At 45.3% G+C, this 23,818-nt stretch overlaps 1 protein-coding gene and 1 long non-coding RNA gene across 2 annotated transcripts in view; one reads left to right on the top strand and one right to left on the bottom strand.

Annotated features, from left to right (window-relative positions):
- LOC140218602 (uncharacterized) overlaps positions 1-23,818 on the bottom strand; it is a 78,798-nt gene that overhangs the window by 28,362 nt on the left and 26,618 nt on the right. The window lies entirely within an intron of this gene.
- The window catches only part of LOC126531245 (uncharacterized), a 48,743-nt gene that overhangs the window by 6,469 nt on the left and 18,456 nt on the right, over positions 1-23,818 (top strand). Inside the window, exon 4 of the mRNA XM_050178695.2 lies at positions 2,218-2,372. Coding sequence (XP_050034652.2) covers positions 2,218-2,372 — 155 coding nt within the window. The remainder of the gene's footprint in view (positions 1-2,217; positions 2,373-23,818) is intronic.

Here is a 23,818-nt window from a genome sequence, read left to right as displayed (position 1 = left end):
TCGGCAGGTATATTCTACCGATTTCATTCGCTCAGTGCGATCTCTTTCCTATCAACCATCTCTCACAAGCGGCCAATTGTGGTTATAGCGTAGGCGGACCGCTGTCGGACTACTGACGAAGCGCAAAATGGAAACGAATTTGCTATAGAGTCGTTATATTATCTTGGCCTGGCTCTAGATTTACAGGAGCGACAGCTGCGATGAAAGGATGAATATATGAATTCTGGGGTTTTACGTGCCAAAACCACTATTTGATTATGAGGCACGACGTAGTGGGGTACTCCAGATTAATTTTGACCACCAGGGAATCTTTAACGGGCCCCCAATGTACGGGTCACGGGGATTTTTTCATTTTGCCCCCATCGAAATGCGGCTGTCGCGGCCAGGATTTGATCCAGCGAAACAGCATAGCCGCTAAGTCATCGCGGCGAGGTCTGCATGGAAAGACGTCACGACCTCAAGTATGCACATGTTTTTCATAATAGTGCAGAGAACTGACTAAAAAAAAAAGAAAACTGCAATGTTGCACAGCGTCACCGCGCGAGTGGTATTGGCCGTCTGTAAGTTCCCCTGGTGTTCAGGCGCTAATACAAATATTATTCGCTGAGAAACACGGCACTAAGAAGCTATAGATGGTGTTAACATTTCACTCAAAGCTTCGAAATTAAACCGTCCATCTGAATGTTATGTAAACATGTATACATACCGCAAAATGGGTGATATTCCCAAAGAATGCTAATCTCATTAAACGTATTCGTGAGCCTGTTCCCTTGCTTTACACGTTTTCGGTTCAGTAAAACGAATCAAGCGTATATAGGAATGCAATATAAACGTAAATGCTACCAGTGAAAGGAATCTACGCCAGGGAACAGGCACAAAGCACAATAATTTAATGATATCAGGTAATTATTTTTATATTTTATAGAGTTTTAAAAAATGGCCTGCGGCAGATAGCATAATTATAGTGTTGGAGATCGATCATTCAAAGAGGCGAGCATTACTTGCCCGGGAAATCAAAACAAATATTAATAATTAAATAGAACTAATTAACTTCTTAGTTAATTACTTCACAGCACACATTGTAATTTATGACTTGTAGCCGGTGAGATGGCAGGGCATACCCACTTAGAATATATTTTCAGGATGGCAGAGTGGAGATAATTATTGCCAAAGTGTGCGACGAAGTAAATGGGAATTCCAGTTACTTTAGCGATTAAATGCATAAAACAACGGCTTTTTTGTAAGTGGAACGTAATGCATTATTACAGAATGTATTAGGGCGCCATATCTCGAAACTCTTTCTATTATTAGAATTCGTTCCAAGTGGATTTGCCTTGCAAACTCACCGGCAGCAATTCCTAAGTTGCTATATGTGCCGTAAATTAATAAAGAAGTTAACTAGCAAACTTACGTCACTTAGTCGATGATGTGTTTCAATTTGTCCAGCAACTAATATCCGCTTCTTTGAATAATCCATCTTAAGAGAAAGCTTTAGCTCGGACCAACTTCGACGCGGCCTATTCAAATACAAGTAAAACAAAAAAACATTTTTCTGAGATAACCCTTGGACTGATCTTAATGGAATTTGTTGCATTTGAAAGTGAAAGTTAAATTCTACACTGTAAAATAATTTACACCCTTAAAAGTGAAAAAGCGCGTAAATGTGTCTATACCATCACACCCCTAGGGTGTCCGTTATATATATAACACCCTAAGGGTGTGAGTTATAGACACATTTACACCCTTTTTCACTTTTCGGGGTGTAAATTATTTTACAGCGTAGTTACTGTTGGAAGCGGAATTTTGATTTAGGGCCTGAATTTTTAAACAAGATTTTTCAGAAATTCGGAAGTTTGAAAAATATAGAAGCACGAAGTTTACAAATTAATAGCTCTGCGCCAAGAACAGATGTCGCGGTTCTGTAAACGGCATCCATTGGATCATCCAAGGCGAACAAATTCTATGTCAATTTGTATCTTAAGCGAATTTGTTACGTTGTCTACAAGGATTCTGCAAAAGTTGGATTTCCATATTACTGATTTTTTTTAGATTTCACATTATTTCACATTATTTCCTTCGAGTCTCGATAACGTTTGGCAAACACAGAAACTTAGATTTTTAATCCTAAAACACTGTTTCTGCCATTATGAGCTTTCACGCCAGTGTTTGGTGCACCTACCATAATATTGTGTACTTTTCTTTTTTTTTTTTGGCCAGCAACGACCTGGCTCACAGGTTGAAGCACCACTCAAGCTCGCGAAGCGACTACGACTTGATGAATCTGCAAGGTCCGGAGAGGATCGAACTCTGCTACAGGTTCTCAGGCTGTGGTAGCCACGTCCGCTGTAGCATCAATGAGAAGTCGAGAGACGGTAAGGAATGCGGCCATCTGTACCCCTTCTTTGTGCGTGTGTGTATATGCATACAACAAAAAGGCGGGAAGCAAAAAAATAGCCAACATCAACGTAACAAACGCACGCGCACATACATAATTAGAGCAGATTGAGGTAAGAGTTACGGCCGGCCGGACAACTATCCCTAACCCCATCTATAACGCAGGCAAATTGAAGGCACTTCTAAACAACAAGAAAAAGCAAACATAAACAAAGGGATGCAGGGGTAACAAAAAGAACGCATGTGAACAAACAGCAACTAATAGGACAAGAAATAATTGCGCCAGAACCCACCTCACGATGACTGGCGACAGCAACGCGTTCGTATCGCCCCCGTCGAAAGCAGGTATGTATAAGGCGTGTACTACAGTGCGACTCGTCTGTCGCGCCTCGCTAAGGACCGTAGGCGCCATCTTGCGTCGCCGCCACTTAGTCTGCGCGTGGTCTCCGAAATGCATGGCGCGCTAGTGCTTGCGAGCGCTGAGAAACGCGTCATGCGGGAACCGGGCACCTCTCTCGCTCTTCCTTTTGGACACGCTGCGCCATCTAGTGCCACTGCCAAGAAGCGCACGAGTGGCCTCCGAGACGAGAAGCGTGGCGCGCCGGTGCGTGCGAACGCTGAGAATTGCTCCTTCGCTCAGTAACTCACGTTGGCGAGAAATTCTTTGAAGGGATGCACATACCTAGCGCATTCATGGCGCAGCTCGCTAAGGCGTTGGCGTGAAAGGCGTTGATTGAAAAGCAGCACATATCCAGTGCATTTTTGGCACAGTCTCCTGATTCGTGGGACTGCTGCCCTTGTGGAACCCCTGTGACGTAGGTTCGATTCCGCTCAGCATCGTAGAAATTTAAGGGGATCTTGTTCGCCATTGTAGAGCCGCACATTCCCAGTGGCACATACCTAGTTACCCAAATTGGCATCAAAGACATCCTTGAAGAGCAGTACACACCTACTGGAATATGCCCAGTAATGCAAGTTCAGATGAAAGAAGTTCATTGGAGACTAGCACAGACCGCGTGGCACATACTCAGTACTCCAAGCCGAAGCCAAAGAGTTTCTTCCCCAACAGCGGTACCTACGCTATCCCATCTCAGCGTAATAGAGGTTCGTTGAAGAGTGGTACGTATGCGCAAATTGCCACATACTCAGTGACCCAAGTTGGTCCGATGGTTGATTTCCAACCCCGCTACTTCAGCACAACAGCCCGATGCGCTGCCCATTCCACCACTGAATACCCAGCGACGCAGGTAGACAACAAAATGATTAGATAGATAGATAGATAGATAGATAGATAGATAGATAGATAGATAGATAGATAGATAGATAGATAGATAGATAGATAGATAGATAGATAGATAGATAGATAGATAGATAGATAGATAGATAGATAGATAGATAGATAGATAGATAGATAGATAGATAGATAGATAGATAGATAGATAGATAGATAGATAGATCATGGTGGGCGACAATATGCTTTAGAATAGTTATGGGAATACAGATTCTCTTTTTCTTGCAGTAAAACACGTCATGCAAACGCAAGTGGGGCCTCTTTTTTGAACGATATACGCTTTCAAGATCTCTCTTGCTCACTGTTCGCGATATTCGTTCGCTGATCGCTGGTCCAATCAAAGAGAGGTGAGCACCCACACGTGTTACCATGCAAGGCCAAACTGCTACCTTTTGCTCCTTTTAGCGAGTTAGAATATTCGCGCAACCTGTCGTTAGGACAACTTTTAGTTTTCCCTACATGAGCTTTGCCGCAAGTCAAGGGGATCTCATCAGTAATCGACATTCGTCTTGCAGAGCACAAAGCGGTTCTTGCGTTATATTTCGCAGGCGGCTTTCACTTCACCGTCACAATTTACACGTCTGCATAAGGCTTCTCGTAGTCCTGTTGTCAGCGCTGTTTGTTCGGTATGTGGATGTTCGACCAACTAACCCAAATTAGCACTCTTGTTCCTTCGTTTGTTTGTTTTTCTCTTTCTCTCTATCGTTTATTTTTTATTTCTTTTTTTTCGCTCTTCTTTCTTAATCCACCTGCATTCAGTGCCTCACAAACCTGAAGACCTGAAGTAAGTGTCTCACAAGTCGTGAATGTAGGCTAGAAGACGTCGATCTTCTTCGGAAAATAAAAGTACACTAATATGAATTTGTTCTATTTCTCAATTTCGCAACATTTCATGAAGTGCATTTTTTAATGTATCGGGGTCAGTTATTCCAGCTTTATTTCTAGGATGGAATGAAAACTGCCATAGTACGTGCAAAAGAAGGTTCTACCTTACAGTCGTGATCAATTCATGGGAATTTCTTTCTGGCGGGCGCTGTCTGGCGGCTGCAAAACGCTTCCAGCCATTCCCTGCTTCCAATGCAACAAAAACATGTAAACGAAACCTGCCAATGGAGGCTTCAATCTCTATCGACACAATTTGTGTAGCGTCCTAACGCTAGCGTAACAACGAGATTGCGAACGACTGCAACGAACTAATTTGGGATCAGAGATAATGGAGAAATCTTTAAGGTGCTTCCCAAAATATCCATCAGCATTTTTCAATACCTTATTTACGCGAATGGAAGAACGAAAAAATTGGCAGTGGCTTAGCTCGGCTATGCCAGGATATACGTAGCGAAAGCTAAGGCATAGCATGGTTAGCTTTGGTTAATCTTGATTGAAGGTTAGTCTGGTTGTCCAGCTATGTTGCGGCGTTTAGCCAGTCGTTCGGCGCGCTGTTCGTCTGTTTCCTGGGCGATTCGTTTCCTCTTCATCTCGTTCCGATGTCGATTCCAGGCCTCCTCCTGCTTATCAGAATTGTTGCCGTCCATACTGCCGCCTCAACTGTGGTTACGGCGCACGCGAGCTCCCCTTTTGAATCCTCCGACATGTTATCAGGCATGCGACGCAGCTGGCGAAGCGAGCGGAGGCGAGCGCAACGACGAGAAGCGCGGTGTGACGTCATACCAAACGGTGGCGGCGGAAAGGCGCGGCGCTGCGCAGCGGCGGAACACCTGTGGCTCGGTGTTACTAGTGGCGCGTGTACAGTAGTGACTAGGGAGCGAGATAGAGCGAAATATCCGCGGCGAGGCGCGCGTTGTGACGTCATGTGCCTCCTCAAAGCACCGCCACGGCGAAATCGCAAGTTCGCGGCCAGTAAAGCTTTCGCTTTAATAAACAAGAACTAATCATATGAAACTGCTTGTAGCATTCCTTAGTGAAATGTCTGCTCAAGGACGACCTTTCCTAGGTCACATCGAGATGAGTGACTTCGTTCTTGCCATCTTCGTGTAAAGTTAAAACCGAAGGTCACGAGTCGTCGTAAATTCCAACAACTGCTACAAATCCAAATCTGCTCGGCATACTTAAGCAACGTGGCGAATGAAAAAAAAAATGTAACTGAAGTAAATGTTCAACTAATAATATTAAAGAATATTTACATCAAGAAACGTTTAGCCTATATGTATTTAGTTTCGAAGTGGTGCAGTTTTCCAGATGAACATCCTGAAAAAAAAAAAACATTCTGAGCATATCTGAAACGTTTCTCTACAACAACAAAGAGCAGAGGAAGGATAAGGACAATGCCACTCCCGTTGCTATAGGTTTGGTTTTTCCTCTCTGCGGAGAATAAAAACGCTCACGGTGCACTTAGCCTACGGCACACAGCGCGAAGCACCATGACAAGCCATTACGTATGTCCTCAAGGACCATTCCTTCACGCACACGCCCACACGAAACGCTCGTTCGGCTTCGCCGCTCTTGCGGCAATTCTCGCCTACACAGCCGGCGACAAGTTCGCTGCCGCAAAACCTCTGGACCCCGAGGCCACAAGTACAACGCAAGCCTTAACAAGGCGGGGTCCACGGCTCATTATAAAAGAGTGCCAGTGCACCACAGCTTTCTGCCCGAAAAGGAGAAAAGCAGAGGAACAATAAAGAAAGAAAACCTCGTCACATGCCGAGCCGAGGAGCCCTTACATTGTCCCTCCGCGCCTGTCTTCCGAACTCTCTGCTCGACTTTCGACACCCCGCCGCCACGTTTCATTCGCCCCATTGTGGTACCGCGCTGCATGACACCCACGCCCGTGGCCGTGCGACACGCTCGGCCCCGTCAGCAGGGAAGAGCCTTCATATCTTGCCCGCCGTCTCTCTCTCTCTCTCTCTCTCTCTCTCTCTCTCTCTCGTTAACACTGCGCCCACGCATATACCCCACTGTGAACGACGCGCCGAGAGGTGCGGCGTGTGTCGTAACGCTATAATCCCCGTTCTGCTTCTCCCTACCGACCCTTCGATCCCTATTGCGCTCTCCCACCACTCCTCAAGCCCGTCGAGTGAGTGCCTATCTCGCGAAGCGGGAGGCTCACACTTGAAAAGGGCTCCCCGCTAAGAGGCCGTTTTAATGGCGGCAAAACCGAGTGCTTCTCTCAACACTTTTTCTTTCTTTCTTTGTCTTGCTTTATTATCCATATGCGGGTGGTTTTGTCGGTCTGCCGCCTTCATACGTCCCCCGTTGTTCTGACCGACTGGATTTGTCACGTCTTTCCCTCGCACACAGCCACCAATCGGGAGCCGACGGCGATGTCTTTCACACCTGGTACCGGCTTTTGTATCGCGGCCAGAAAGTGTTTATGGTGTGGTTTAAAAAACGTCAAATTAGCGACGTGGCCAATGGCGCGTCGATAATTTCATTCTTTATTTTATTTTGTCTCTCTGTGTCACACATATAACACAGAGTGTTTTTATTCTTTATTTCTTTCCCTCTCGGTCCCGCACATAACACAGAGCTTTTGTCGAGGATAGTTCGCAAGTTTGCGTTAACCGTCGTCCTTGATAAGCGGTTTTGCCGCAGGTACGACGCATTGCAGATGCGACTGTCTCTGTCTCTGGAGGTATAACGGCGCGACACTCTCGTGTAGCCGGCCGGTGCGTGCGGCTTACGCCATTCGAGACACCCCTTAAAAGTATGCATGTATGGCTATGTATGCCTGTCGCGCAGCGAAAGAAAAAAGAAAGAATGGCAAGAAAAGCTGCACAGAAGGCATTCTTTCAAATCCTCCCCTCCCCCCCTCCCCCACACGCCTACCTTCTTTTTTTTATTTTATTGCTCGGTTAAAGGTTCCGACACATTATAAGAATGAAACGTCGTGCGCGCTGAGCCCGGCTCACGGCACGGAGTAAATTTGTTGAAGGCTGTGTCAATAGAAGTACTGCGTAAAAGGTACACTGAAACAAAAAAAAAAGGTGTTTGCTAGTTTACAGTGGTAAAATGATATTTCAGTGCCCAACGTGATTTTGTTGGCGCCAGCGCTATGAGTGGAGAAACAGTGAATTCTCGTGTTAGAAAACTCGGCATCATATATAGTGTCATCCAATAAAGACTCCAGAGACGCAATATTTCTCGGCTCAGCAATCGCCACGAAAGAAACGTAATCTCTTCAGTCTCATTCTTAATACTTGGGTGTTTAACTTGAAGCACTCGAATAGACTCAAGCGGGTTTAAAGCCTCGGCTTTCCTAGCGCTAGCACCACGGGTGGCATGTCAACCTCGTAGCGCAAAGCACACGACGTCAACCCGTTAATTATTAGCTTGCAATAGTTTAAGCACACTCGGTAATCCTTGCTGACTTCTTTATTTGTGTAATGAAGCCGTCTGACGATCTGCACACCGTCCTTAAATTCAGACTGCTTCCGCGTGATACGTTTCTGAGATTCCACGTTGGCCTTATGGACAAAGGCATCCACTCGTTAGGCATATAAAAGGGTACCAACGCAAAAGGAATTAGTTTCCTTTGTCCTCATTTCATGTGGACACCCCCCCCCCCCCTTCTAAAATGTTCTTTCATAACTCTGTGCACTTGCACACGGTTTTCGGGTTTTCATGGAACTCATTTCATTAATCAATAAGAGTGTCCGAATATTCGAAACTTTCGAATAAAGAATAGAATAGTGACTATTCGTAAATGCGAGTATTTTTCGAATACTTTTCAAATATTTTTAGAGCATTCCAAAACGCAAACTGCGCCCAAATAAACATAAAAGTGGAGCAAAAGTAGGATAAGTTTCACCCCCGCGGGCGTAGTATATAGAAATAAAACATGAAAACTTGCGTAGTGTAGCAGGCTACGTGACTTAGGTATAGCCATATACTTTACAGGCTGCACAGCGATCTTTCGTACTCTCTGAAGAGTCCCGTGCATGCGAAGAAACTACTTGCCTGCTCCTAATGCTCCATTTGTGCTTTTAATAAACAACGGTTCATTATACTATGTAATGACAGAAATGTTCTAATTACATGCCTTACCACACGACTTGTTTGGTTCAAAGAATACTGGGATTTGAACATCGCATTATAATTATTATGATAACGGTGATTCAGTAATTCGAAAACTATTCGAAAGTGTTCAATATTCTATTCACTTCTGGAACTATTCGATTCGTATTTGATTGCGTCTCAAAAACCACTATTCGCGCACCCCTATTAATCCATCATCGAGCTTACAAACATCAGTTCGCAAAGATCAGCCAATACAAGAAGCGTACCTTTGCGTGCTTTGCGAGTCTGAAAGTAAAAAATAAAGAAAGAAAGCGAAAAAAAAAGACAGGACGGATGACCACGATGTAGTGCGATTACATGCGGCGGATACAGCAAATAAGCGAAAGGAAGTGCTCTCATCCTAGACCAGCGCCGCTGCTGACACCGGCGACGCAAAGGATTAGTTCCATTCGAAATACGGTGTCTTTCGTACGCGGCGCAGATAAGCAGACGCCTTACTTTCCTTCTTAAGAGCATGTGCTAAGCAAGAACCGCCATAAATTACGTACATAGCCGGCGGCGCGACCCTCGACAACGAGAGAACAAAATAAATGAAGTATCTCACGTCTCCTCCCAGCGCGCAAACAAAGCAGCCGCTTGCAATGCTTCATTTTTATTTTAATTGCACACTTTTAGAATGCCAGGACTCAAAAGTGAGCAGACGGGAAGGGGGAAACAGCCATAAAACCCATAAAACTGGGATCGCACGCCAGATACAGCTGAAGGTTATCCACCAGCGCGCAGCAAGGCAGCCAGAATCCATGGCTGCCGCGTGGAGGCGGACCGTGGGTAGTGTATGCTTAGGATGCCTCGATGCCACGTTTCTCCGTGGCGCTGACATGGACACGCTGTGTATGCCTGTCGCGCAGCAAAAGGAAAAAGAAAGAAAGAAAAACCTTACAGCAGGCATCCTTTCAAACCCTACCCTCCCCCACCCCACCTTTTATTTTTTTTTTTTATTGCTCGATTAAAGGTTCTGACACATTTTAAGAGTGAAACGCCGTGCGCGCTGAGCCTGGCTCACAGCACGGAGTAAATTTGTTGAAGGCTGTGTCAAGTAGAACAAGAGATTCGCCCGACGCTGCAGACACAACCGCGAAGTCATAACGTCGCCTTATAGCCTCTGAGTCGCCTCTCAAAAACACTTCCGCTGAACAAACATTGATAGCTGTGTCGTCTTCGCTGCACAAACAGGTCGCCTGCGTCACACTCCTTGTGAAATAAATGAAACAAAAAGTACACATAAGCGCTACTTGAAGAAGTCGTAGATTGCGCTCAGGAAGTTCCGTGTTTCAGTTTTTTTTTTTTTTTTTTATTAAGTGCGTTCTACTGATTACAGACGCGGGTTTTTCATGCTACGCCTATCCTTTTCGCTGGGGGCAACTCTCGAACAACTTGGAGCCCTGAACACACAATCGGTAACCGTACAACTTACGTCCGAACAGGGTCCTTGCAGTCCAGCATGGGTGTTTAAGTTCGGGTGTGTACTTTCTGCATTTAGCACTATATACGCCATGCGCACCGCCTAAAGGGGCGCCACTGAAATCCGCGTAACGGCGGCCGTTTGAACCGCAGGCGGGCCTCGTGCTGGAGTCGCCTGCTTCCACTGCAGGCATGACTGAAGCGTGTGCGTGCGATTTGCCGCTTGTACGCGTCCGATATACTTACTTCTGCGGTGTCAGTGTGCGCAAGTAAATCGCACTGTACAATAGTGGACATGTGTCCGACTTACGGCTCTCTGGAACGACATTGTCTCCTTACGCGCCAAGTGTTTGCCGCAGAGGAGCATCAACAAGCTTGGCTACGAAGTCGAGTTCATCGCTAATATGCCGCTTTCATTATAACGCCCCGTCCGCAAATGGCTTCATTTGCTGGCCCGTGAGCCAAAGTTTTTTCTGCACACACTTGCTTCGTTTACATGCCGTGTATTTTTCTTGTAGGTTGAGGGAGCGCTGTCGCGCCTCCGAATGGTTCGCACAGGTGCGGTCACGTGAGAAACCAGCGACGGTAAAGCTTGGAAAGCAGCACAATGAGCTTGAGAAAAATAGCACATACAGGACTCCGGCAATAATTAAGGGTTGATTGTTTTTATGCTTGCGTCTTACCACTGCCTGCACAGCATGGATTTCCCATGTTCCATCGTTGAACAAGCAGAGCGTTTCGATGATTTCACGGGAATTCACGCGCCTGAGTTATCAGACGACGCCATAGCCGAAAATTCGCCTCCCTGTTCAGTCAAAAGCATGCCGATTTTATATTTCATGTTATTTTTTAGTGTCACCATCATTTTTACTAGTATCACTCTCGCACCCAAATGCAGAATTAAACCGCATGTTGTATTGCCTGCTGTAGTACCCAGGGTCTGAATAGCCAATGCAGCGCTTTTTAATAAGTTAGAACCGTACGTTGATACACTATTACTAGTTTAAAAGCAAATACAAAGCATGGCATTAAATATTTCTTCTAAACCATGCGCTACATTAAAATCAGTACAGACAACTACAGTGAAACAACATGAACATATATTGACCCATTTCATGCAAAAGAAGAAAAAAGAACACGCACTCACTAGCAGCACTAGCAAGAAAAGAAAGCGAACAAAAAATACGAGACATGAGTGTTTCAATTGCATCCCATCCTTATTAAATAAACTACACGAAAACGGTGTCCAGATAACTGACATTACTAAGAAAACAATATGAAACTTCTTAATTAAAATTGAGTAATTATTTTTATATCGTTCCTTTGGCTAGGGGAAGTGACTACTTACCTCATTCAATTAAGTGGGTTTACGTTTTGATAACATTTTCACATATAGGATATAAGCTGCAAGACATTTATACGCACCTTTATTTGCTGTCTACGTTTTCGTACGTTAATAGGATGTAATATAATAAATTTTAACCCTTCATCAATTGAAAATAATTATGTATATCTGTTACTTACTCTATATTCATATATGTAATTTGTACTGACTAAACACACTGCTTTGTAACACTGATTGTACATTACACCTTTACACATCTTCACTTATACATTGCCATTGATTGTACATTGCACACACTAAAGTGTACAAACTTTACTTTATTATGTCCCCGTTGTCATGAATATGGGCAAGAACCTCGTCAAGCTGCAAAAAAGCAGCTTTTAGTGCTTCTCCCAGCGTTCATTATTATTATTATTTTTTTGGAAATGAATGAAGGCGAAATAAAGATTGAGAATTGACCAAATCGCATGAGAGAGCTGGGTTGAAGTGAGTATGCATTAGTTGCAGACATCAGAGCTTTTTACTGCCCTTCAACTCAACTACGACGTATCTTTCAAATACCTCATTCAACTTCGTCAACAACTGCGGAACTAGCAGCGATTAATGTTGCACTGAAATACGTGCAAGAGGAGTTAATTACATCGAAGGTTGTCATCTTTACGGACTCCCGTGCTGCCCTTAGCAGGTTACAACGCAGTGAGCTTGATTGTCCACTTGTGCGCAGCATTAATGACTCTGCGAGCAAAATTACATCACGTGGGGTATCTCTCGTTGCTCAATGGATACCTTCACACGTAGGAATCGCCGGAAATGAAGAGGCTGATCGGCTCGCTTCAAGTTGCGTTCATAACAACTGTGACTGCCCAGAAATCTTGTGCAAGCTTGATGACGCTCGTCTGCTGATTCGTCGCCACCTACTCAAGCAGCATCCAGATCAGCGCGTCGCAAATGGAACGTTCCCGCCCCGTGTTCGTGGTCGAGGCTTGCCTCGTCGCGCTAGAGCACAACTGCTCAAGCTGAGGGTTGGTTGCGTGAACGTGCGCGAACGTTTATACAGACAAGGGCGTGCGGAAAGTCCATTGTGTACGTCTTGTGACTGCTGCGAGACACTTCAGCACCTTATATTTGAGTGTCCCGCTTTCAGTGCGCAGCGCATGTCGCTAGTGAGAAACTATCATCTCCTTGGCCTGCGGTGTGCGACACTCGAGGAATGTTTATACCCCAGTGGCTGTGCATCTAAACGTGATCAGGCCCATCGCGCCCTACTAACCTTTATAGAACTAACTAACTTAGGTTCACGTTTGTAGCATGAACATTCAACATTCTGTAGTAGCGTGACCTTCAGTGACCGACTCTACTGTGTTCGTTTCACGTTTGTTTCACGTTGTTCACGTTTGTAGCATGAACATTCAACATTCTGTAGTAGCGTGACCTTCAGTGACCGACTCTACTGTGTGTGATCAGTACTGGACCCTAACGCTTCTTCCTTCGAAGATGGGAGGTGGCGGGTTCAAACACCTTATAGTGTACATTGTGGGCCGACCACCGGTGAAACGGTGATTACGTGCAGCTTTACTTGGCGTCTCATCGTGGAGAACACAATTAGCCGCATAGCGAACTAGCCATGGATGTGGTTTGATAATTGTGGAGGCTGTTCGACGCGGCGTCACTTTAACTCCGCCTGCAGAGTTCTACTTTAGTCTTTAGATTTGACCTGTTGCAGTGTTCTACTTTGGCCTTTAGATTTGTCCTGTTGCTCTCCTTTCCTCTTTCCTTTTTCCTCCCCTCCTTCCTATCTTGCATTTATGTGTTTCTGTCAGCTCCCTTCAGAAGAGTAGGCAGGCGTTGTGCCCCTTCCGGTGGCAGTTGCCAGCCTGCTCCTCGCTTTCCCTTTCCTGATACCTGTGTATATGTGTATATGTGTTCAAAACAAATAATAATAATAATTCGAAGTTCAGGTGTTTCCCACTACCGCGAAATGATACTAATAGGCATTGAAAACGAGGTTGTATGCCCTGTCAAAAACCTTTAATGCTCGCAGACTCCAGGTTGTAAAGTCAACATGCAGATAGCTGAGGCGAGCGTACAGCGAACATTCTACGACGCTGATCGAATTTCAGTTCCATCGATAGGTAGAGCAACAGCCAATTCCGTGCGACGCATGGGGGATTGCATGACGCTTTTATGAAGGCGCCGTCACCTGCTTTTTAACACGGAGCCCTTTACTCAAAGAGTCTAAACACAATGAGCACTTCACAGCTTCGCTCCGCATTCTCTAGCTTAGCTTTTCACATGTTATTTTTTTTTTTTTTGCGCCTCATCAGTAACAACAACCTAATGTTTATTGTATCTTCTCGACTGTAGACGGGCCGATCAAGTTTAAACGACCCGCCGTGGTTGCTTAGCGCCTATGTTACTGGACTGCTGAGCACGAGGTCGCGGGATCGAATCCCGGCTGTGGCGGCCACATGCTGATGGGGCCGAAATGCGAAAACACCCGTGCACTTAGGTTCAGGTGCACGTTAAAGAACCCCAGCTGGTCCAAAATTCCGGAGTCCCGTACTGAGGCGTACCTCATAGTCAGATCATGGTTTTGGCACGTAGAACCCCATAATCTAATAATCTAATCTAAGTTTAAACGCGGGGGCGTTCACTAAAGGCGCAGTGGCATCAAGCATAAAATAAAAACAGTAATCGCTCTAAAGCTACAGTAAACAAAGTGCGATTGCCTATCTTCTCCGTTGAACAGCCGAGATCTACCGCCGCCGTCGCTCTTGCTTGGGAAGCAGCACCGGAAACTAAGTCTGTGCCTGGCAAGATTTTCGTACGTGTTAAAGCACCCAACTACGCAACAGTTATTTCAATACATCGCTGAAGCAAAGCATATTCAGCGCCAGCGAACAAGGACAGAAGGCAGACGATACCACAATATGCTTTCCAAGTCAGTTTACCAACACGCCCAACAAATGGTAATCGCTGAAGGCTTACAAAAGTGTTTAATTACGATCAAGAACGCAAACGTGACAGCACGCGCATAGGCGCTGATGAGAACAGTGCTCGCCCGAGCCCGCCTACGCTTCGCAGCGTTGGTGACAGGCGTCGTTGGCGGCGTTTTGCGCATGGCGTATGGTACAACCACATTTGGCGGCACATAGCGCTTCAACGCGTACTGCCAGCGCTTGCGTGCTGAAAAGAAGGCGTTCGCTGACAGCACGAGGAGAGTATGTCCTAACGCATGTGAACAACATAGTGTTCTCTGAACTACTACAGACACATCAAAGTCTGGCGCCTTTTGTTCACATCCCTGTGAGACAGTGAAATGAACGTGAGCCACATATAGTGTTCTCCCAATGACCTCGCGCATACAACGTGGTCTGCCACAATGTGCTCGCTTTCCTGCGAAGAGACTGTACTGATGGCCACGCGGTGGCACGTTTTAGTGACCCGGAAATAGGCACTCAGGCGGTGCAACTCTAATACCTCGTGCACTGGCTGGCGTTGAAGCGATTGGTGACCCGGCTAGCAAATGAACGGCGCTTGCTTCTTCCAATTAGCGAAAGGGTGGTCAGTCCACCATCACTGCTGTAAGAGCCGGGATTCGCGAGCGAAGGATCTGCATTGCACTCACAGTTTCCTAAGTTTAGTGCAACACAGCGAGGAGCGCCTAGAAAAGATAAGGCGCAAAGGTTTTCGTTCGTATAAGTGCTCTTTTCCATTGGATGGCTGCCTTCGCGAATAATAGGTGCAGCACCAGGATTGGCTCGAATTTGCTTTACTGACAATTCTATGGCGTAAAGTGTTTTTTTTTTTTTTTTTGCTAATACGGAGCTCAGCTTTCTGACACGCCACGAATGCCGAAGAATGACGCACGTACTCCCAAATTCCATATATGGTGTGGTAAGTGCAGGAGAATGCGCGATGAGCGTAATTTCTTCCGTAGGATTTCTTTATGGAATCGCCTCAAGCGTGAACCTTTTACACAGAAGATCCTTTCGGAAACTTATCGAAGGGGTTTCCGAAGAACAGGTAGAATATTTCGTCGGATTTATCAGTTCCCCTGATTATGCGGGGCGAAGCTATGGCGCTACAGAGGTAGCGCTTTAATAAGCAGCGTAAACAACAGACAAGGCGAGGCTCAAATTAGACCATTCGATTACATGACCCTCATCTCAGTTGCACTGCCCAAAGTCGTGCACTCATGAGCACAGTTGGTTTCTTAAGTTACATACACGACACTGGAGGAAAACACGAACAGTGCAAGAGAAGCACGAGGGTTGGGACAGGACTGTCCAAACAGCGATTTAACACACGCTTGCTTGCCTTGACGGCGCCGCTCACTTCGCGAATGGAAGTATCGAGCGCTGTCCAGATAGTGGACTGCATTACAACCGTGGACATTAGGTGCGTACTCGACGGCAGAACTTACCAAACGCAGCTGCTTCAGCAATCAAAGCACTCTACTGTATAATACGGCTTCGACAAGGTTGTTCTCTACGAGAGAAACAAAAATGTCGTAACGGGGGAGGGTGGCAATATAATTTGTCTTCGTAGGGTTCGCCGCTTGACATTGAGCTTTTCGATTGAGATGAGTTTCCAGCCCATCCACATGGCCGGTACAAGCTACACTTCATCGCTCACCGTTTTTTGCTCCAAGCCCTCGACACGCGGACTTGATGCGTTCACTGCGCTGAAAGACAAACACGCGGCAAGCAACAGGCGATGAAGAGGTCTCATCGGAGTACCCCCGCCCCCCCTCTTCGTTTTCCTCTTCTCCCCGACGCGTCGATGTGGGCGATTTCTTGCCGGACGGCAGGGTCGTTTCATTTTCCTGGCTCACGCCCTCGGTATAAGGCGCTGTATACGAGCGGGAGGGAGCGGGGGTTGGGGCTGGAGAAGACCGCCGTTTCTTGCCGTTTCGGCCCTCTCGGTCCCCAGGCGGGCCCGGTTTACTCCTGGAATCACTGAGTGGGGTGATGATCTCCTTTACGAGATTTGCCGGGGCAACAGGTCTCCAGACGAGGCCTCCGGCTTACCTCTCTGTGAAAGCTGATTAGCTCGTCAGGGTTGAGCATGCATTTTACATGAGGGGCCTGCTTGCTTGCTGGCCAGGGGTCAAGATTCAAGGCCCGAGCTCAAAGTGAGCCGATACACAAACGTCGCCGTCTGCCCCCGCGTATTGCTCACTCGCGGACACCGCACGTTGGGTCGAACGTGATGGGTGGAAGACAGGCCTGCACTTTGGGAATTCATTAATGGCTGCTTAGCTCTCGCCGTCGCGCGCGGCCTGCTGCGGTGCTGCGTTGATCTTCTTTTTTTTTTTTTTTTTTTTGCTCGTTAGGCCGAATTCGTTTATGACGCAGATTCAGTGGCAACGAGATGAGCGCCGCGTTTGCAGCGGCTTCCCAGCCTTCTCTGTCTGATATGATGTCCCCGATGTAAAGGAACAGAAAAGCCCGGCACCGTATATAACCGTTGCCCCAACGGACGCACGCGTGTCGTTTGTAAGCTATGCCTCTTCTTCGTTCAAAGTGCAATGTCGTTGATTTCTCATTTAAACCAGCGTGTAAACTCACCCTCCCATATATGCGGTAGAGGCAGTGCTGTCCATCAGTAATTCCAAAGTCGAAACAGAGGCATGCACGCGGCGAAAGTGTACCGCACCAGTGTGCGAGCTTGGAATGCGGGCGCCCAGACGTGTTCGAATGAACGAATGTTTGATGTTTAATGGCGCAAGGGCTAAGTATGGCCAAAGAGCGCCACGCCCATGGTGACAAACGTGTTCGATTAGGCGTTACCAGTGGCAGAGGTCATGATTTGGCCGCAACGAATTTGATCGCCGACTATTCTTCAGCTGTACCATTTCCTTTCGTAACACCGAGTCCTCTCGTCCACGGAACCAAAGTGACGAGACCTGAACGAGTTGGTATATGAACGCATGAGAGAAAGCAGTTCGAAAGGAGAGGAAGGGGGGGAGGGGACGTTAATTTTCTTTTCTTAGGTGAGCTGCTGTTAAAAGAAAGATTGAGTCAAGGAAACGATCGGGTGTATTATTGCGAGATTTAACTGAAGAATACATTGCTTATCCCTTTTCTTGTTGTTTCCTAATGTAACAATAAAACAATCAAGAAAACTATTAATATAAGAAAGAAGGAAAGCTAAAAGAGACAGGACGGAAGTAATAAAATAATTGCAGACCTAGAAGCGTCCACGCATCCCCACACCACCGCACATGCAATGCAGTCCCCGACAAACAGATATAGCAACGCATATCCCCCACAAAAGTGTGAAACACGCTCTACGTTCGGCATTGAAGTCCGCACCATGGCACCACGCATACCTATGCTGTAATGTGTATCATAACTACATACTCTGAAGACTAAGAACATGTAACTCTATTTGGCGCCAAGGCATGCGCGCGAAATCTTGGGAGAAGAAACGAATGCGCTTCTTCTGCTGCCATTGAAACCAACGGGAGAGAAGAAAGAAGTGTCGTTTTCTTATTTCTGTTTTTCTCTCTCTTTCTTTGCCTTTTCTTTTTCTCACTCGGTAGCCGAACTCGGCTCTCGAGTGAACCGCGCCCTGGAAACTTAACAAGCATAGCTGCGTTTATTTATTTATTTTTGGCACACACGAAAGGAATCGTCATCCTTCTACATGTCCTGCCTTTCCAGCGCATTCTTATCTACGAGAGCGTCAAGAAGGCAGGATACAAACAGCCCGCAACATTTTTTTTTTTTTTTTAAATCGCGTTCGCCGAAAAGCTCGGCGTGTCTTTCGGATTCGGCATTATTGGACCTGGGCGTCGACAGAATATGCCCCACGCCCACGGTGGCGTTCGCGGAATCGCGTTTTATGTGGAACCGCGGCACGCTGTTGAAAAATCAATTAGTGCCCAGAAGAACGTGGACTGGAATGTACCTTCTGGTGGTCGACTGGGGCGAAGTGGCCGAAGTGAAAATATACGGCAAAGAAAGAAGCAGAAGTCGCCAGAACCAGAAGACCGAAAGTTCGCCGCTGCCGTCGCGGTGTCCTTAAAATGTGTACGCCGGCTTCGAATCGCGGGGATCAACTCTCGTCACGTCTTCCTTGCATTTAAACTTGGAACGGGGGCAAAGTCAAGCAGGAGGGTTCCAAAGAGACAGCGGGTCCGCATGTATGTGATGTGGCCACGCGCGTCGTGGGTATCCGAAATTCAGCTGCGCCGCTCTCCTCTAAAAATTCCGAGCGTGTCTTTCGAAATTGTTTGCACGCCAGTGGTAGCCTTTCCTTGAGGCGCATATACTTTTTTTTTTTCGGTGGGAAGCCAGCCTCGGCATTTGAAACAGTGTTTTTTGTGTCTCAGAACCGGCACGCCGGACGAAGTGCGATTTCTAGTGCAAGAACATTGGATTCATCTTCTGTGATGCAGTGGAAGATTTATTTCTCGTGAAAGGGAATAAAGTGCATGGAAGTCGCAAATGAAAGAAGCAATAGAAAACTTCGCATGGTGCTCACACTGACAGCCTCTTTATCATTTCTTTGCATCTTTCCTTTTTCTCATGTACGTTACTCCCTCTTCAAGTGTAGGGTAGCCAACTGGGCACGGCGTTGGTTAATCTCCTTTCCTCTCTCTCTCTCTGTGTGTGTGTGTGTGTGTGTGTTCCTGCTTAGAAAAATTATATATTGCTCCTACCGGCGCATTATCATTGTTTTAACATCGGAGCTTTCGGCGTTATAGTCTACAAAACTGGACTCCAGGAAAACAGAGTAGTTCGTTCTTTACACACTGAGATCTAACTTGTGAAAGCTGATTATATTTCTTTTACTTCTTTCTTACTTCTTTTTTACGATTTTTTTTATTTGCTAAATAAAACCGAGAAATGAAGCAATCGAAGTATTCCATAGCTAAGTATCGTCACAGCAACTTATTTACAACCCAACCGAAGAAAGCAGACAGAACAAAGTCGAAAAATTAATCGTATACATCGTTTCGAGCCGGAACTCTGTCGCTTTTTATTGTGCAAAAAAAAGGAAAAATTAACCTTGGTTGTCAGAGTTACGTCGTTGTTAAGCCTATATAGGTATCGACCGCCCACACAGACAGGCATGTGCAATATTTTTTTATGTACCTGGAACAAAGCGGTTCAACGTATTGGCTCAGTAATTTAGTTGGAGAGCGTAGCGCTTCCCAACAGTTCAGTGACCATGAACTGTTATTAGGACGACGGAGTGGCATGATTTGGCGGGTCGATAAGTGGCGGCGCATTTTCAAATGCATTAGTGTGGCGGTCTGGACATCGCGTGACAGTTCTTAGTACATTTTTTTTTATAGTTCAGCAGTGTTTCCTCGAAACCTATAGAAAAAAAAAGCACAATTTCCGAACTAGTATAATCATGAAAGTGCGGCCGTAAGCGTGCGGCTATACCAGGACGAACGTTAATGCCACGTTTTACTCAATGGCCGCATGACAGTTCGGAAGAGAGCAATATATTTTTCAATCAGTCAAGGTGGAATTGTTAGCGGCCAAACTGTTTTCTTGCGATGTCAGTAAATGTTCATGAAGTAAATTCAGCGCAAAGCACCGACGCGTGGGAATATATATGTATTATATACATATATAAGAACATATAATGCGGGAGGGTTATCACCTGAACCTTCCATGTTTTTATACGGAAGTTCTTTGACCAATAAAATTCAGCCTTTGTTTGCACTCCTTTGCGATAACCACACACCTATGTTCCCATAAATCCGTGTTTTGCGCTGCGTCTATGTCGTGAAGTTATTTAGATGAACGCGTCCAAATCGCTATCAGAATTCAATAAATGTGCACGCAGTCATTCTATGGCGTTTCTAAGTACGGACTTCTTAAATTGAATATCAATTCAGGTGTATTTGTCACCTTGTGGCGGCGGCTAGCTGATAGTTTTCATTTAAATGATATGTGTAAAGATAATAAAGATATAGACTAAAAGTGACCAAAGATAAACGTAGTAGCCACTTCTTCAACTGGTTCAACAGAAAAACCGAACGTTTGTTTTCCTTTCTTGTCAGGCTATTGAACATACGCTGGGACAAACATGTCCTTAGACAGCGGAGCCGGATCATGACAACGATATATCTAAACGAATAAGAACTATGCATATTCTGCGTAGACATTGACATCCACATGAAGCGAAGTTGTAGCCAAGCGGTGTGTATTCAATCCTATGCAACTAACGGAGACGCATACGCTTGTTTATGCATCCTATGCAATGTGCGACCTTATCCAATTTTATGTTTATCTATGTCAAAAGTCACGAGTTTAATCTCGTTCATTTATGTTTAAGTACCACATCACTCAAAAGCTATGCCGACACGCAAACAGTAAATCAGGCGGATTCGATCACTGTGTGATACATCTATGCAGTGATGTCACGATGACGAAGACGATGTCTGATGCCCGTATAAACGGAATGGCGATGAGATGTGTATGCACGATACATAGCTAGCTGTACATTTAGGATTACTTACCTCACGTAGAGCAGTGGCTCAGATCTCCTGTTATGTTTACTTTTACATTCCGATGTCGTCGTGTGTGAATTCACTGCAGCAAGCTTGTGTTTATATGCGATACGCATAAGTGTATTGGAGTAGATTTGTGCTACACTTCCGCGGGTACTTGTGAGACGAATGTAACCACTCCTCCCGGTGTTACCCTAAATCAAGGGAATCGTGAATGCGTGTTCTGTGCTCGCGAGTCCAGATCGGTTCTTGGAGTCGTGACAGCAGACTGACAGCCATCTTGGGAATGGGCGGAGGCGAGCGCAGTTAATTTTTGAGCCTGCTTATTGATCAATTCAACGCCAGACCAGTGCACGGTCTATGCAAGTTTATTTATTAGATTATCCTTAGGAATAAATGCCAGTTCGAAGTTCAGCGCCCTTTCCTGTCGTATGTGTTCCTCTCGTCTTCGTGGTTACTGTGGTTACCTCTGACATGTGGCTACCCCTTCGTGGTTACTGTGGTTACGCCTGACGCGAGCATCGCGGCATTAACCAGTCTTTAGAGGAATGTGTTCGTGCGTCATCACGCAGCCCATCTATGCAGCGCGCACATCGAGCCAGTTTTTAGTGTCACTGTAGATGTCTTCACAAAAAAAGAAAGAACGAGGGGAGATTATATAATAACAAACATTTTCAAAAGCAATGCTTGTAAGGACAAACAATGCGCGAAAGGCTGCAGAGGTCAACTCGATTTATTTACTTAATGTGTGCAATGTTAATAGATGTCGGGAGGAAGGTGACGTTAAAGTAAGCGATTGGTTTTTAGCAATTGCTCAAATATTTTGGTGTGGCCGTAATCGGTAACCGTGATCAATCAAATTTTTTAAATAAGTAATTGTGATTGCCATCGGTTACTTTTTTCTGTAACGTGTGCAGGTCTGTCTTGTATAGCTACAAGCTACTACTTTTCTCCCGTGCACGTGCTTCGATTTGTCGAGTGATTCTTTAGTGCTGCCAACTGCTTTGATACTGACCAACTGGTAAAACAACTGACGCGGTTTTTCCGGATCCGATTTCCAGACACCGAGTAATTTTCTTCTATCTGCGAAGCATGTTTTACGATGTGCGATTGTGTCAACGTCCTTAGTAGCCATACATACTATACACAAGTAGACCACAGCATCTCTCCCTCCGTTATCGTTAGTACGGTCTTGAACTTCTTATCGAGCGTCCGGCTGCCGAAGAATTTCTCGAGATCAAGAAAAAATGCGTAAGAGTGAAAGCAAGTTCATTTGAATATGCTATATGAGTAGAGCAAAAAAAAAATGTTGCCACACAAAAGTTAGAATGCTATGATTATTGTTATTTCACAGTAATTGCTGAGAAATTAGTTGAAATATCTATAAGCGCGACCATGGGGATGTTTGAAGCAAGAAACAACGGTAAAAAAAAAAAAAAAAAAATCGCGTACAGCCCAACGTTCCCTAACTGGCCGGCTCAACAGACACTAACGCGTAGCCTCACGCTAGCGACCTTTGCTCATATCCCTACGCTTGCCTGCACATATCCGTCATTTTTAATTGGGAAGCCTAATTACGGACACACGTTGAGGTTAATTCAACTTTATGCTCGAGAACATTAATGGCAGCACTAAATTACATATACGTTGTAATAACTACAATTACTGCGGAAATACAGTACAACATGCGCAAATATATACACTGAAGAACTCATTCTGGCAACTGAGGAGCAAACATGTTAGCAAAGAGCATAATTTTCTTAAGGAGACCAGGGTTAGTGTGCAAGAGGCATTCTACGCAGGGTAACTTTATGCATCGGCAAGCTTAAATATTTACTTAGGTGAAAATAATCCTCTGCAGGTTGAATTGAAGAGTGACAAAGGAGTTATATTTCAGAGAAGGTTCTTTTACAGCGAAGCTGTTGATGCGATATAGGAGCGTTCGAAAGTGCTGTATGCGTGTTTTCATGGTGTCGTGGGATCACTATAGAAAATTGACTGTGTTTGTATTTAGAGAGAATGTGGTACATGTAAGGAACGATATGTTCGGAAACTTTTTAAATGTGCCAGTTAATGAGGAGTTAAATTAAATGTTCTAAACCTTCGTTTCTTGGCTCTTAATAGGCGTTATATGAAACACTTACAAAGTCTTTTCACTGGCCTAGGAGAAAATAAACGGTAGTTCTATATTTGCAAGAAATTAGGGCTATGCATATTTTGGCTGATTGATATCGAAAGTTCGAAGTGTGTAGTATAATTACAGCCTTAATAAGCGTATTTCATTACCCGACAGGAAGTTTGCCCAATATTCTGATAAACGCTCCACAAAATTGACATTTTGATGGAACTCTGTCGAGTGAGGCTAGCTTAGTAGAACTCTGAAGAACTATCAAGCATTATCTGGGATATTATTGGCCTTAGTGAGATTGGGAAGGAAGGAAAAAGTGGAGAAGGAAAGGAGTGAGATTAGAAGAGTTGGTGAGGCCTATACAGTGCTGACTAACGGTCATGTACTTTGCTATAGAGGTCTCCCGGATAGAAAGCAATACGGGGTACAATTCCTAATCCATAAGGACATGGCGGGCAACATTGACGAATTCTACAGCACTAATGAGAGGGTAGCAGTATTCGTAATCAAACTCAATAAGAGGTACGCATTAAATGTAGTACAAGCCTACGCTCTAATATCCAGTCATAATGATGACGAATTAGATGAATTTTATGAAGTTGTTGGATTAGCGGTGAGAAAAGTACAAACTCAGTATACTGTAGTAATGGGCGACTTCAATGCAAAAGTGGGGAAAAAGCAGGCTGGTGAACAAGCAGTTGACAACTATGGCGTGGATTCTAGGGACTCTAGAGGAGAGATGCT

Source organism: Dermacentor andersoni, chromosome 5, assembly GCF_023375885.2.
Source record: "Dermacentor andersoni chromosome 5, qqDerAnde1_hic_scaffold, whole genome shotgun sequence".
Classification (NCBI taxonomy): domain Eukaryota; kingdom Metazoa; phylum Arthropoda; class Arachnida; order Ixodida; family Ixodidae; genus Dermacentor; species Dermacentor andersoni.
The sequence above is the reverse complement of the archived record's forward strand: the minus strand, read 5'-3'. Positions and strand labels throughout refer to the sequence as shown.